Source organism: Colossoma macropomum, unplaced genomic scaffold (genome assembly GCF_904425465.1).
Source record: "Colossoma macropomum unplaced genomic scaffold, Colossoma_macropomum, whole genome shotgun sequence".
NCBI classification, from domain to species: domain Eukaryota; kingdom Metazoa; phylum Chordata; class Actinopteri; order Characiformes; family Serrasalmidae; genus Colossoma; species Colossoma macropomum.
Window position 1 is genome coordinate 28,047,686 of NW_023494803.1, and position 17,010 is coordinate 28,064,695.

Sequence of the window (17,010 nt, forward strand, 5' to 3'; positions counted from 1 at the left end):
GGGTACGGAGGGTCAGATGTATGTACGAGCGCAATGCAACATGTGCCTTGATGCAACCATAATAATAACTGAATTTAATGTAGCCCTGCCCAGTAACTGCACACTAAGGAGACACAGAGTTTAAAAGGAGAAGTGAAATAATGGAGCCGTCAGTAAGCTCAAGACGCAACAAAAAATGAAAGTTTAGTGATGAAAAGTGTTAATGGAGTTTTCTCACTAGTTTACTAGTTTGTGAAGCAATAAAACAGATTGCATATATTGCATGTTGCAGCCGCATAATGGCATCTTTTTTTTTTCGTGTTTTCTCCTGTAAATCTGGTCCTGAGAGTTTAAAAAGTGTTATTCTGATGGTTCCTCCATCTAACCACTATGGCAGGTTAGAAGGAGTAAGTCTCCAAATGAAGGGCCTTTTGGCAATGTTTACATATCAAGCCTCATTGCTCAATTCAGATTGTTTGCTCAGATTCAATCTTTTTTAACTTATAGTCTTATTCATGTAGGAAAGTGACTCAAATCTGTCGTTAACGTGAACAAACCTGTGTCCTGAAACAATCCAAATCAAAAACATCAAATGCAAGAACCACGTGCATAATCAAGCTGAATATGTAATTAGCCGCATATCCGATATCTAAACCCACTTTGAAATCAATCCTTCCTTGTTTTACATGGCCCTCCCTCAGATGCATATCGTCGCTGTCTAAGGAAAACCACGTATCTCCATTTTTGTCGATTTTCAATTTTCATTTCAACACACCAGCTGTCCTTTACGTTGTGTGAAAATTTATGATGAATTGACCAATAGAAATGCTCTAAAATCACTTGGAATGAAACCTCTTTACACTAACTTACGTTGAAAGGTAAGCGTGTTTTTGCCTTCTACTGTAAAGTTACTATTTTGGAGATACTTGTTTTTCTTTGGACAGTGACGATATAAGAGAAGCATATTTCGCATTCTTCCACACACAGAGCTCATAAACTGTGCCTTTAGGCTTGTGCGTCAGTTTCGTGCATAACATGTAGGCAGAATGCGTCCGATTTGGACATGTGCTCTCAGGCTTAGAACATGAGGTCCTGAGAGTCTAGGCGCTTCAAAAAGGGGTTAAAAACTACAAAAATAAATCTCCATGGCACTTTTTTACAAAGTAAAAAGTCTTTATTGTATCATAGCTATGGATGACACATAACTGATCTTCTGTGGTGTGGTGACCTCGAAATAGCAGCCTCAGTCATCCTCATACACACTTCAGCAGAAGCTCAGAGAAAGAGTTCCAGTGCTCATGACTCATTTTCAAAGCTCTTACAATCGAGCACTGCCGTAAAGAGCCTCTAGTTGCGTTAGTGTTCGCAGAGCGAAGTTGATTCTCCAGCAGTGATCAGGCTGAAGGGCCAAGCCTTTATTGTTTCATGATTGTGGACAAAGGTTAAAAAAATCACCCAAATGATTTCAGTGCAGGCTTTCATCAGGTGTTTTTAATTAATAGCGGAGGGCCACAGAAATTCATTTTTGTCGATTATTTTTGTACATTATTGTATAGCTGATGCTGATGGGAGTCATGTGTAGGGGGGCAATATAAAGATATTAATCATTTTTGTGATAAATTACATCACAGTATGTCACAATATGTTTTTGAGCATATCGCAGACATCATCAGTACTTTAAGAACACTCATCAATTGCATGTTTCTTTAACTAGAGAGCATAATCAGTCTTGTTTTTAGTGCAGCACCGTATGTGAAACACTGAACAAAAATGATTGAATTCACAGTTTTTGATTTGTGGCATTATATTTTTTTAAATGTTTTTTTTTTTTTTTGTGTCTGTACTAACTAATCAGCCCTGCGATGGACTGGCGACCTGTCCAGGGTGTATCCTGCCTTCCGCCCAATGACAGCTGGGATAGGCTCCAGCAACCCACCGTGACCCAGAAGGATAAGCGGTTTAGATGATGTATGTATGTATGTATGTACTAACTAATCAAACCTCAGAAAAACCAAACATCATGATGCATTTTTGTCTGTAACAACTAATCAAACCTGTGAAAAACAAACACCACGATGCACATTGTGTATCATGAAAATGTCTTAAAGTATTGTGATGTTAGATTTTCGTCCACCTGTAGTCAAGTGCAGTGCAAGACAACTGGAAGATACACAAAAAGAAAGTTTCTGTAGTTGATTGTGGCTCACCTGAATAGATGGATGAGGGAGGTGAAGAGGAGGAGAGAGACCAGGACCTGGGGATGTTGCACTCTCTATGTTCACACTGGGCTGAACCTGGATACAGAGAGAGAAAATCTTTTAGGAATACTGCAGGGAAATGAATACAAAGACCATGTACCAGACATAAACGCACTAGAGAGATTAAATTAGCAAAGATGATGTTGTAATGTCAAATAAACATCTGTACAGAACAGAAATATCTCAGATTTATTCAGTCTGAAGAGGATGATAATGTTATCCTATTTGAATGCTCACCCATATTTAGTGTAGTAACACTGCACACCGCGGTGGCTCACGTTGCCAGGACAACCGAGCTCAAGACATCTCGTACCTGTATTTGGAGCTGTGGGGTAGGTCTCCTGGGGTCCGAGTGCACTTCCAGAAGCACCGTGTTAGGCTTGCGGACAGGAGGAGTCACTTTAGGGGCGGTGGTGGGAGGGAGCGAGGTTATCACTGTCGCAGGTTTGTCACTTATGATGACCCGGGAGGGCAAAGGGGCTTTGCCATCAACTCTGGGCTTACCTAGAGGAATATACACAACAGAATGCTTAAGCACTATTTGAGGTGGATTGGTTTTTATCAGTAGAGGGATTTTATCACTGTGAGGGATCTGGATAGCCAGTTTATGCACACAAAATTACCACAGACAGCCTGGATTAAAACATCTGCAGGCACAAAACAACACAGCAAACATTATGATGCTTAAAACGGTCCCTTAATCACTATTTAACACAACGACATTACACAGGTTTGCTCATCACTCTGTGACAGAAGACACACTGTGTGGCATGACACAATACATTATTGGCATTCCAGTACAAAATGGCAGAATCCCAAATAGTGCACTAACCAGTGAACAGGGCATAGCCCAGGTTTGTTATTACACTACCGTGAGGTCAATCTGTGAGGTCAAGTTATACAGGTCAGCTATTACTGCGGGAAATTTGAGTTCAGCCAAATACAGAAGGCCATTCACTCCGTAAATATTATTTTTAGCCTTGTAAAAACTACGGACACTGCAGATTTGTACTGCCCTGCTGTATTTAAAATGTATTTAAAAAAGACTAATCCAGTTCAAACAGACCTTTAGCTCAATCACAGACAACAAGACACTGTATAAAAATGCAGTACACTAACAGCCAGTTGGGATGCACAAACTTGGCGCTAAACAAAGCCATCAAGAGGAGGCGGGGCTTTGCTAATCACAAAGACAATCAGTCTCTCTCTCTCACACAAACAAAAACATGCTCTCCCTCCCCACACCACTGCAGTGAGGCCCATTGTTCCGGACTCTTACACACGATACGCGTGTGGACTCTGGATGCGTTCTGCCAATATGAACGTGGTCTTGAAACAAACCCCCCGAAGCTCTGCTCATATCTCCCCTCTGACACAGGGGAGATAGCATCACAGCACTATTTACACGCCAAGACATGCAGAAAGAGGTGCTCTCACGTGAACAGGATATTAAAGACAGCCTTTTCCCTGCAACAGCTGGAGCTGATACACACCTCCCCGTTACTTTACCCCAGAGAGGTCATAAAGGACATCCACACGACTCACACACACTGTTTCAAACCCAACATACAGATGAACACGTTCAAGCACATCTGCCAGGCTGGGAGTCCAGCCCAGCTGCATGACTGGCATATGTTCAGCAAGGGGGACAAGGAGACAAAGAGGTTCAGCCAGGGTGCGCTAGCAGAACTAGCCGGATTTCTGGCTATCCTCTCGGCAGGTTAGCGGTCATGCATTTGCTCGGCCGCGCCATATTAACGGCCAACAAGGAGGCACACATTTGCATAAATCTGCTGCGGGCTCAGCAATCTGTTTTTCCAGCCCTCTGCATGGAGCTGGGCAAAACACGGCGTAGCTTTATGATTTCCATAATTTGGCTGAAGGGCATCCAAACGGTGGCTCAGGAGCAAGAGGCTCTGACTCATCTGGAATGCACAAATATTTCTGATAGGAAACATGTGGGCTGAGTTGTATAACTGCCAGTTTAAAAAAAAAAAAGTTAAGAGGCAAGAAAACTCATTTGCATTCCTGCATCTCAGGAGTCAGGGAAAGTGGAAAATGAAACTGTAATGGACAGATAATCATAATGACAGACAATAAAAGGGCAGATATAAAGGCTATTATGGACTACTGAAAACAAGCTAGATAAACCGTAAAACACGAATGTGAAGAAGCAATGCAGGCAAACGAGAAATCTAAATATCTGACATACTGACAGAAGACAGCATAACTGTCTATCAAGGTCAGAACACCTGATTAAATGCTGTAAACTTCACCTGGTCAATCATGGATCACGTTACAGAGTCAAATCGTTAGTGTTCTGATGCAGAAATGGTTGGCAACAATGCTACAGGAGGCTACAACACTGCTCGTTTGGTCATACTAATACATCCATGTGCCAGAACATTATGACCACCTACTTGCTGTTCCATCAAAACAGCTCCAGCCTATGAGGCTTTGACTCTACAAGATTAGTCCCATAATAATAATTAAAAATTGACCAAAAGGCTGGTTGTGATGTGAACATCATGCACTAGAAAGAATTTTTAGCTGTTTCTATTTCTACAATAAAAAAATCTATTTTTCTCCAGTAGCTTAGCTGACAATCAAATCTTCAAATGCAAAGTTACAAATGCACAATCGGCCCCCAATCACCCTGTGGGAAAGCTGCTATCAGTAGAGGCTGACTTGACAAGAACATTCTCCGAACTGCCATGTGGAACTTCATAAGCAGATTTGCGGGGAGCTGCCTGCCATACTTGGCCGGTGTCTGAAACTCGGGGCAGTTTGCGGATGTGCCTGCCTTAACAGCTGCTGCAGATGAAAGCCTCTCCGTGCTTCCCTGGGGGCCTCTGCCAATCCCACTGTCCTCTCCGGGGAGCCGCTGAGCTGAGAAAATAGGGCAGCTCTAAACTGCAGCCCTACAGAGTGTCACTGAGAGGCACACGGGGGCCAGGCCAAACCTGCTCCCCTCACACTCACAGCCACACGCCACACACTGTAGCACAGTCTGCAAAGTTATTAACGAGTCTGGAACTTTCCGCCAGGGCTTCTCTCAAGACACACACACACACACACATACAGGCACAATGTGATGTGAAATAGGACAGCCACCAGGGCTGAAGTGAACAGACCGCTCTGAAGTGTCTGAAGTGGCATGTGATTAAACCACCCCAGGGAACTTCCAGCCTGAAACATCAGCCAGATTGGTAACAAGCTCCTGATATGCTGTAAGTGCCCTCTGCAGAATGCGGGTTATTAGAACAGATATCCAGATATAACCCCCTCTCTCTGCAGGAGTGGATAAGTAAAGCTCACAGATGACTACAGCTTCAGCAATGAGGTCTGGTAGGAGTTAAAGCTTAAGAAAGCTGAATAAGCCTCAACTATTTCACCTAAAGCAATATTTTGGTGACAAATCATAGTTACAAAATTTTCTCAAATGAAGCCTGTCACCTGAAATTGCACCAAAGTGCAAAGTGCATGCCTAATTCATCATATATCTGCCTCAAACTTTCTCAGATTGTTAGGTAACCTATAAAGTTATCTATAAAAATGGCGAGAAACAGCAGTAGCAGTCATGATGATCATTAGCCGAAATTTGAAAAAATAAAATCCTGAACTATAATCCAAATGGCATTAAATGCCAAAACGCTTCAAATGCCAAAATCTTCTCTGTCTGATCACGATTTTTTCCTTTTTTTAAGTTTTATTTTCTGGCAGAGGTCCAACTTTGAATCTGAGCGAGATAACGGATTTCAGAAGTAAACTTATAAACTTACAAGTGTTAGCGACAAACGCAAGAAGGAATTTGGCCAGTCAACCAAACACTGTTAGCGTTTGCTTAAGTATATTAAAGAGGCTAGGTGGCTATTAGTGGTGACAACATTTAAGCAACTTTTAAATATTTGTTGGCTAAGTTGGACTAGCTAACAAATTATGCAGAAAGACATCCAGTGGCAGTAAAGGGAGAGAAAAGAAACAACTCTATAAACAAAATTTTCTCAAAAGCCCAGTTTCGCTTATATAGAAATTGTGAGTGATCTTTGCTAATGCAGGCACTGCAGACATTTTCCTTTCTTTTTTTTCTTCTTTTTTTTATTTTAACCTTTGCGTTGCAGTCATTTTACGACAGTTAAGGGGTTAGTTATGTTCGGCAAAATGCTAGCTAGCTCACTCACTGGTAGCTGGTCTGTGGAAATAGGTTGATGACAAAACAGCTGCCCTAATTCTGATTTGGTTAAGGGGTAGCTTGATGTCAGCGTCTCCCAGTATAGTCCAGTCCAATTCAAATCCAACTGAGTAAACACAGAAGGGCAAAGATCTCGTAATTGAAATTTTTAATGTTGTTCTTTATTTGGCAGTCAGGATTACATTCATGCAGAAGTCAACAGCTAAAAGTATAAACAGATTAACAAAATAAGAGCCCCTTTAAATGCTTAATTGTGTCTTTACATTTGTTATTTTTTATACTTTTAGAATAGCATGACATGATTCAAAGTTATGGATAATATGGTTATTTTTAGCATGCATTTTGGAAGACGCTAATTTGTGCTACCATTACTTTCATTGCTGGTTAACTACATAAGCCTTGTAGCTCCAGTGCAAAAGTAATGAAACAAATTTAAGATACCAAACATGTCTTGTCTGATTAGCTACATTTCAGGTGACGGACAAGTTGCATTCATTTCATGTCAGATTATTAAACAAATATTAACTGAGTACATTTGGCGTAAGGGGGGAAACTGTAAATTAGATTTTTGCTGCCTATCCAGCTTTAATCAATTCTGTTTTACATTAGAAAGACAGTGCTAGACACGGCAAACCAAACTTGGGTAAATTTAATTTCGCTGAAAGCATTACTGCAAAGAAATATTAACGTGGAACAATGAAGAGGACCACCTGTTTTTGACCTGATCATCTACCCAGTACATTGCTGCCTCTTTATATGCCAACATAACACACAGAGCAACAATTCCCATTTCCAACGTCTCATATGACAGTCCATCCGGATTAGGATGTGTGGCTGTGTTAAAGGAGGGAAACCTGTTCTTCAGACAGTGCAGGATGTGTTTTTCGCACTCTGATGACAGCTACTGCATTGCAGATGTGATTAGAGGTGGTTTTGTTCATACTGCCACATCCCAGAGCATAGGTCAGCTCTGCTGCCAAGCAATAACACGCAAAATAGCCTCCTGCTGTTCAAGCGACATCACTCACCATTTGATTCCATTTCTGATACCGTTCTTCATTAGGAGCACTGCATCACCACTCCATTATAGGAGCTGTACACTGAAGGTTTAACAGAGAGGCATGTTTCAATGCAGTCAGAACCAAACTAGTGTGCTATTTTAACCCTAGAGGTCAGAGTCCTTGAAATGGAAAAAAGGAGAACACTATCAAATAATGGTAAGTCTGTCTGCAAATGTTTTCAGTTGGCTGTTTGCTGTTACTGCCCCAACTCTGGTTTGTAAAGCAGACAAATGCTTTTATACATGTGGTTGGCCTGGCTAATAAGCGCAACTGCCTCTGTCAGTACAAGGTCAGTCATAAGACGTAGCTCATGGTGATTTGAACTGGGGAAATGAGAGTGGAATAGAGGGCATTAAAGTCCCTGACAGTGAAGTGATTAAAATAGTGCAGCGTAGGGAGGGAGGCTTTAGAGGAGCAAAGACTCAGCCATAATTAAGAGCTAAACTCACACAGCTAAAATGTCTGTCTAATTAAGTCCATTCTTTAATGCTGCTGTGTGCTCAGTGTCAGCCATAAGAAGGGCAGCTTTACGGTGGCAGCATGTGGGGGCTGTCTGGGTCAAGCTGGAATACACTACTTTATTGTGAGGTGGACAGAAGTCCATGATGGCACTGCACTCTGCAAACAGCTGGAACAGCTGTTAATGTAGAGTCATTAAGAGGCAGAGATACTTACACTGACCCACAGCAGGTTAATGCAGTATCGTTGAGGCGCACGCCTGCTGAAAAATAGCTCAAACGAGCATTGTTCCATTTCTTAAACGTCTCTGCTGAAATGACATTGGAAGACTGCTATTAAGTCTGAATCTAATGACCTTGACTTTAGAACCTAATGAGTCTGGGAGCAATAAGTAGTTGAAGCAGTTATATGACTGAAGCCACAGATTTTCCATCCACCTCTTCTTTGAGAATTGTGCATAAAATGTGCATAAATTAGACGGGATGGAAAAGACACAAACTGAAAAATAAATATAGCCTAAAACGTTTTTTATGGTTGAATAAGGTGGAGATTTGGGTTAATCAATAAAGGAGAAACATGAAAAATGGTGATGAAAAAAGATTTTTCAAACAAGCAGTGAGTTAGTGGGAACAAAAGTATTTGTCCCATCAGAACCGTTTGCCCTGGTCATGTTCCCAGGGTTCTGGTGGGCGATGGCGAAGTGGGACAGTGACTTCAGACCTCATTAAATGGGCCACTGCTCACTCCACATGGTGTCTCCAAACTGTGAGGGCTAGAGCTATGTACATCAGAAAGAGGGCTGTCAAAACCGGTCTACCGAGAGCTAATAAAGGTTCAAATCCCTTATTATCCTTTACTTATATTCATTGTATATGCCACACACCTTGATCGAGACACTTGTGTCGCTCCATATGTCACAAGCTTATCATGAATTTGCGCAAAACAGTAACTTATAGAAACACTGATTAACTGCCATTTTCACGTTTGAATGGAAACTCAGTTTATGCGTACTTAACTTGTGTTTTACTTGTAGTGAGTGTATATGGTCAAATCAAAGCTGCAGATGGGCTCTGGGGTGGTTGAAAAATTGGGGCTTACCCAGTGGGATGGCCATAGGGATGAGGAAGCCATGCAGAGGGCATCCAGGCTGCTGCTGCTGCTGTTGTACAGGGCCACTGGGACTGAACAGGTACTGGGGCTCAGAGACTGCAGGTTGCAGCAGAGATGAAACATCATGAGCTCCAGACACGCTAGTCTGGGTCTTGGAGGACTTCATCTTCACGCCTACAACAAAGGGATTGGGAATGGAAGTGAAAGAGGCAGTAAGGTTGTGCTACTACACTATACGTTATAAAAGAGAAAATGAAAGAGGGTCTTTATGAACAGAATTTCTGACAACTTAATTGCATGGCTTTACTCAACACTTCCTTCTTTTGAAGACATTTGCAGAGGAGCTAAAAATGAGGGACACTATTATGGGTGTAAAAATGAATTGATGCACTGTGATGCATAGATGTAAAACTGGCAAATCAACTGCATTTTGGAATGTCAGAATTGGATATAATCTATTTTGATCTTTTTTGTGTGCAGTGTTGTGCAGTCAGAAACTGCTCTTTCATTTATTGAATTTCTAGCCAAAAAAAGCATTTAGTAAATTATTTTTCAGCACCAGGAAAAAAACAATAATTAAATATAATATAAATTTAATTTGTATTTAGTGTATCCACCCTTTAACATTTAGCTTCCACTCTTTTAGGGAGACTTGCTTTCTGAGAGATTTTTCCACATCTCTGAAGTTCAGTCTTAGAAGTTGGTTGCATTTTCTGCTTCTCATGATCCAAGTAATCTGAATTTCAAATCTGAACTCATCAGTTCATTAAAGCTTCCTCCACATTTTGGAGTTCCACTGTTCTAGTGCAGATTTTCTTTTTTTTCTGTTTACTTTTCTCAGTAAACATTTTAATAATTGTTTGAACAGCAGTTTAGGAAGCTCATGATTTTATATGTCTTTATTCTGTGTACATTATTATTTACACAGTAGCCTGTGCTGTATTTTCTCAAAAATAATTCTAAATTGTAACAAAATAACACTTGACATCTCTTGATTGAATCATTTGCTAAAGAATCGTAATTGAATCAAATTATGAAGAGATTTACGTCTCTAGACATCTCTGTGATCAATCAGAATGTCAAAAACCTTTAAGTCATGTATGCTTACTCAGATCTAACTCATTTGTTACTAGGGGTCACAGCCCAAATCTGTTGGTATTCTACACACTAGAATGTACATTGGAGACGAAACTCTTGTGGCTGAATGCTGGAGCAGCGTGGGATTTGTGGCCAGCCCAGAGCTCTGTAAGCTCACTGCAGTGAACATGCCTTACCTTTAACGCTTTCGATCACTTTAGGACGCTGGCTTTTGGATTTTGGAATGGGAGAACTAAAGCGGAGGTAGGGTCCTTTCTTCAATGTACGTCGATGCCCCTCGTGCAGGGCCTTCCCATATATCTTCGCCAAGTATTCCTCATCACCCTCAGACCTCGGCACCACCGACTGGGACAAAAGGAACATGCACTCAACCATACAAAATCATCAGCTGTAAAGAATATTAAAAAAAGGCATACTAAATGTCCTTCTGTGTACTTAACAGAGATTATTAAGGGAAAATAAGGAGAAACCAACCTGCAGCAAATAAATAAATAAATAAAAACCCATTTTATGTCAAGCCCTTAGTGTCAACATCCAAATTGCTCTTCACTTCCCTTTGTTATGTAGCTAGTTGTTTTGCCTAGCTGTCAGCACTCATGACAGCGGTTTTTGTCGGGCAATAAAAAGACCTTGCACTTTACACGGCAACCACTCACTCAGCCACGGGAGACGTTGCTAGGCTGGGTGTGTTTTACACCGACACCAGGAAACATGTGCAGCCATTAGCGCAGTGCAGGCCCAGGCCAAACACAGATAAGCAGCACTGCCTCTTGTCTGCTCACTCTTATTTATAGCAAATCGATGTGGGAGGCAACATATGGGCGCTGAGAACACCTCATTTAGTTAAAGCGCAGCAGAGACAGTGCAGGGTCCTGAGGTATTGTGTTTGCATCCAGATGGGCAGATTACACAGTGTTGCGAGTGTAGCCTCTGTGTTGCTGTCTGGATGTGTCGATAAGTAAAGCACATACACAGCAGTGAACCGCAACAAAGAGGCACAAAAAAGCCAAACCACTGTCAGATTAAAACTGATAAGATGGTTATTGTAGCAAAAAGCTACAATGACCCTTGCCGCTCTGCATTCATACTGTTAAACAGCGGTGTCAAAGTTAATGCGTTAATAACGCTTAGAAACAATAAATTATTAATGTCACACCTTATTTTTAACAATGTTAACACATCTTCCTAGTTTGACCTTTTAAACCACCCACAGTTCCAACCTGATGCCCAGCTGCTTAAACACTATATGTTGCCATGACTGCAGCCCTCTCGTCCAATTGCAGGAGCAAGAGAAAATCTACAATGACCTCTGTTGCTCTGCTTTCATACACTATTAAATAGCAGTGTCAAAGTTAACGCATTAATTAATGTGATAAATTATTAATACCACTCATTTTTTAAAGCTGATAACGCATGTTCGCAGTTTGAACATTCAAACCACCCGTAGCTCCACACTGAAGCCCAGCTGCTTGCATGCTTTATGTTGCTGTGACTCTGTGACTGTAGCCTTCACGTTCAAATATAGCTTTTAAAGAGCAAGAAGTTCCATTAACGGCTCTTTTACTTATTTCTAGCTGTTGTCATGCCATGAATTTGTTAATCACCAAAGTACGGGCCATCTTAAGTATGTAAATCACATTGTTGATGATGGCAATGTTAGTAATATCAGTAACGTCAGCAGTGGAGGATAGCTTTGGCAGGCTATGCTGGACAGTAACAGCAGAAGAACTTTAGATAAACCAATGAGTAGTAAACTGGAGCTATAGCAAAATGGAAAGCTCTAGTTACCCTCAAAAGACTCTACTTTAACAAGTATCAACAAGCTTCATAAATGAGAGCAAGAGCTAGAGGTTACAATGACAGAGAAGTTGGGATCACTGATTATATGTAAAATACATATTGCATACATTTATTGTTGGGAATATGCAGCCACTGTTGCTCTTATCAGACGTCTGCGGTGAAAACTGGAATCTTTGTTCACTTTATTGTCATGTTTTCCCTGGGTTCACATGATTTTCCTGTTGAGGATTTATATGAACTCAGATCTGGGTGATACTGCAACAATATGACATTGTGACACACAAAGAAATTTTTGCGCTATGAAATTTGCATCATGATATTCAGTTTTTCTGAGGCTTAATTAGTTGGAACAGTTTGAATGCACCAGTAGTGTTATTCAACATTTCACATACTGAGTTGCACTAAATCCAATTAAACAGGACAAATTATGCTCTTTTAAATAAAAACATGCAGCCGGTCCATGTTCTTTAAGTACTGATGATAGAGCTGGGCAATAAGACAATCTATTGTTATTATTGTGGTAAATTACATTACAATATGCTTTTCTGCCATATCGTCCAGCTCTAACTGATGATATCCACAATATGAAAAGCATACTGTGACATAATTTATCACAATACAATAAAATATCGTCATATTATCCACCCTATATGAACCCTGTTATAATGATAATTTTACTGAAATATTATCAAAAGTGATAAATAAATTGTGATGAAGCACATTTAGACCACTCATATAGCTACAACATAATATACTGCTTTTTTTTGGAGATAATCTTTCTTTAGGGTGAAATTTTTGCTGAAAAGAGAAATATGATTATTTGCGATTAGCTACACAAAATGATGCTATTACTCGCGATCAATTATTTTAATCGTTTGACAGCCCTACTATTAACCTATAATTTTGCTCAGTTCCCACTGGGACCAGTGCGTTTTAATGACAGACTGTGCCGAATACATTATGACACACTGCCTGGGCAATATGTTCCATCGAGTGCTGCAGTGTCTACTGGTATTTGTTCCAAACAAGCACCACTACACATGATTTCACTAATTAGATTCCCTTCTTTGTTAGTGAGAAGAGCTCATTAGTGAAATCAGGTGATGATGCATCAAGTTGAGTGTTTGTGATGCATTGTGTGGCCATGGCACTGAGAGTGATAGTGCCAACACACTCACCGCCTGTGGCTGCGGCTCAGCTTTGTTTCTGAGAGAGGAGTTGAGTTGCTGGCTGGATGGCTGTGTGCTCGCTGCCTGTGCTCTAATAGACTCTCTCTGAGTGTGGGTTCTTCTTGCTGCTACTGCAGTAGCTCCTTTCCCCTCTCTTTCCACCTTTCTGCCCCCCTTCCCAACCCCAGCTGTGCTCATGTTCCTGCTGCCCTGGTCTCGCTGCGCTGAGGCCGCTGCTGCCCCGCTGCCTCTCTCCACACTTCTCGACCGTGCAGTGGAGCCTGGGTGCACTAGTTCATCCTGGCACACAGGGAGAAAAGACAACAGCACTTTACTTCACAGTTCAGTAAGTGCCTAATAATTAATAGTCAAATATGTAGTAATACAAGTAATGTTTGGTACAGATATTGCAGGCTGGATATTAAAGTACATAGCACTACCAGATATGTATAACAGTGTTTGGTGCTACAATGCAATAATTACAGTGAGAGACCTCCCTTTTGTTTATTTAATTTCCAGTGAAGACACCCATTAAGTACAAGTTGTAAGTTATTATTTTTTCACTGTCAGGAAAAAAAGCAGAAAACATATTTAAAAAAACAATTACACAACAGCATCTAAATCTAACATATTTTTCTCAGTATTTATTGAGTTTACCGTTTGCCTATATTACACCTTTCATTCTTCCGGGTAAACCTGGTTTCAGTTTTTCAAAGAAATCTCCAAGGAAATCTGATATTTTCCAAATTTCAGTCTAAGAAGTCGGTTGCATTTCCTGGTTCACAAATCTGCACTCATAAAAAACCTTTCTCCCATCTCAGAATGTCCAGTTTCTGTGCAAAATGCTTCATACCTGAAGCAAAAGTGGAGCTTGATCTCTTGAAGAAAGTAAAACTTTTAACTTTGCTTATTTGCCTCTGTTTGTCTATGTGACAGTTTCAGTGGTCAACCAGTCTTGCATGGTTGTAAGGTGTACCATTTTCTCTGTATTTCTAATATAATATAATCTAAACCACCAATCTTATATACATACATATATATATATATAACTACCGGGTAAATAAAGTTGTACTGTAGGTTCCTGGCAAATCAGAAATGATCTGGATATGTGGCTAAGGGATTATTGAAGAAAAAAAAAATTCTGTATTTTTATTTGCTGTTTCCCATTGTATCAAGGTTACATGTACTAAAATTGCAGATACAATATAAAACACCTCAACCCACCCACACTACTCTTACAATCCCACTCAAGCACTGCATTTCTAGTACGATCTAAGACAAAACATTGTGGGTTTGGTATACAAATTAGCAAGGTACATAAAGAGACAAATTCAATCAGCAGTAGTTACAAAGTGTGTCAAATGACTCAGATCCTATTGCTGCACTTTATCCAATTTATTTCAATTTATTTAATTTTATTACAAAATGATGAATTGTGATCTACCACACTTGAATTATTCAAAACATCAGGTACTACTTCTGGGGGTATTTGGACTGTGTGTGTGTGTGGTATTAAATGATTAATAGGACGTTATGTTTGAGTTGAGCTTCACCTGAATCTCCTTGCTCAGCGTGTTGATCCAGGCATCAACAGTCTTCTTTATTCTCAGCTCCTTGCTGGCATCCCTGCAGGGCAGGACACAGGCCAGGCCTTCAGTATTCAGAGGCAACTCTCACATATCCTCACTCACATGGTTTTATTTTTCACCACAACAAGCATTCAGGTAAAAATCATTCTCAGCAGAACAATTGTCTCGGCTAGCTGAACATTTATCAAGCCGGTGTTGCACCACTCTGGGCACACTTTTGTCTTTTTCTGCTTTCTTGCTTTTCTGTAAAAAAGGCCAGAAAGAAGTTCTAAAAAAAATACAAGTTATTTTGGTGAACTTTGGGCATAAACACAACACAACACATAGTGCAGCCAATTAGCCCCTTTATACATTTGGTTCACGAGCATTGGAGATGACAATACTGCATTAATCACAATGAGGAGTGATATCTGCGGGCAGAGCTAATCTAAATGTGCCATATATCTTTTAGAGACACCCAGGATGCTCTAGCAACCCCTTTACAGCACACATTATGCTAATGCCCTGCTGTCTGCTGGCCTGTTAGCCTGTCTCTGCATCACTTATTGCAGTGAATAAATCACAGAGACTGAGGGGGAGAGAGAGTGACACACTCCATCCAAATGCCGCTCTCTCCCACTCACTCTGTGTGCGGAGGAGACTGCGCCAACAGCCAGCCAGCATGAAGTGTTCCCTTTACTCTTTTGCACTCGCTCTCCTTCTTTCTTCCTCTTTCTCCTCCTTTCTGTCTCCGCATGCGATTCAAGGAGTGAACGCTTAACGCAGAAGCGAACACGAGGGTGGAAATTGGGTATGTGTAGAATTGGGACTGTGCCGTGACTGACACTCTCTCACACACACACACACACACACACACACACACTCTCCAGTGTGGCTAGGGAAGCCCACTATTGGATCAGAGTGGCTCATTTGGATGCCAGGTGAACAGGACTGTTTCTGGGCAGAGCAGACAGATTCTGCCTGTGTGCCAGAATAAAGAAACAAACAGCTGGCCATAGAACACACATCACACTACAGAGTCTCTAACATCCACCATCAACCTCTAGAAATACTCCACACACTGGTGGGCGTGACCAAACACATGTACGCTGGCCATCAAAAGTCTGGGGACACTTTGTCTTCTTTTGAAATTGAACTGAGTTTTCTTGCTGTCATTTTTAGTACAGATAATACAAAAATACATGAGCAAGTTCTGTTAAAATAAAACTAAGGATGTCCAGACAAAGTCCAGGTTTTTTGCGTATCGGTACATTCATTGAATGCCTGATCATTGATAATAAGCCACACAGTTCAGGTAAGATAGTCTAGGCTTCCAGTTAATACTACAGTAAAACAGCAGTAACACAGAATAACATCAGATGTTTATTTTGGACCGTTATTTCAAATCAATATTTGATGATATCGTTGTTGTACTCCAGAAGACGCTGGGCTACTGTGCCCAGTTGAATTTTATTTCTTTTACTGCATTTGTAGTCCTACAGAAATTACCATTACATTTTTTGTAATGCTAACACAGACAGTCTCATTTCAATTTCTTCATTGTATAAATGTGTACGTATTGGCATTGGCAGCCGTGCATGAAATGTATGCATCGGCATCAACCCACAGTTCCCATATTAGTACATCTCTAATTTTTAGCATGTGTATAATGTGACCAATGTTTTTTTATGGCCTACTTTTTTTAATGACCATCTTATAGTGTGTTTAATATTGGCTTATGATCAAATTTGATTGAACTCCCTGCTGACCTGGATACAAGTTACTCTAAAATTCTGCAGTGAAATCACTTAATTAGTGATAGGGAGATAACGGTAAAGACTCTGAACTGCAAGTTTGTTTTTTTTTGTGGCCTACTTATGTAAAGTATCCATTTTATAGTAGTGTGAAAACACTATGATTTCATATTTTTGTAACGCAGCCCAGAAGCCTGCTCTTCTCTCTCAGTTTTGAACGTGTTGTCTCTACTGACACAAAGTGAAAGCAGCACGGCCCCTGGTAAAGCAGAGCATTTCCGCAATAGTTTCATTTTTATCCATTCGACTTGTGTGTGAAAAACATAACAAAAGGTGAATGCTTCTGGTGCTATGATGCTTGCAGTAAGTGGCAAAAAGCAGACTTGAAGAGTAATAGCCTCTTACTCGCAAGTACCTGTTGGCTAGTGCACAGTTAAAACACCAGTGCTGTAGATAGTACAAGTTTTTGTTTTCCACTGTAAAATGGTTCCACAGTGGTCATTGCTTAGGTCATCTCTTTGACAGTGCTGCAAGTAGAAACTAAGGATTGGAACTGGATTGG

General features: G+C 40.6%; 1 protein-coding gene across 5 annotated transcripts in view; it reads right to left on the reverse strand.

The window, feature by feature from the left end:
• The window catches only part of kiaa0586 (KIAA0586 ortholog), a 137,672-nt gene that overhangs the window by 61,409 nt on the left and 59,253 nt on the right, over positions 1-17,010 (reverse strand). For all 5 annotated transcript variants that reach the window (XM_036593555.1, XM_036593552.1, XM_036593554.1 and 2 more), the window contains 6 exons: positions 14,680-14,752; positions 13,136-13,426; positions 10,334-10,502; positions 9,048-9,233; positions 2,551-2,741; positions 2,187-2,273 (listed from right to left, as the gene is read on the reverse strand). In XM_036593555.1, coding sequence (XP_036449448.1) covers positions 2,187-2,273; positions 2,551-2,741; positions 9,048-9,233; positions 10,334-10,502; positions 13,136-13,426; positions 14,680-14,752 — 997 coding nt within the window. The remainder of the gene's footprint in view (positions 1-2,186; positions 2,274-2,550; positions 2,742-9,047; positions 9,234-10,333; positions 10,503-13,135; positions 13,427-14,679; positions 14,753-17,010) is intronic.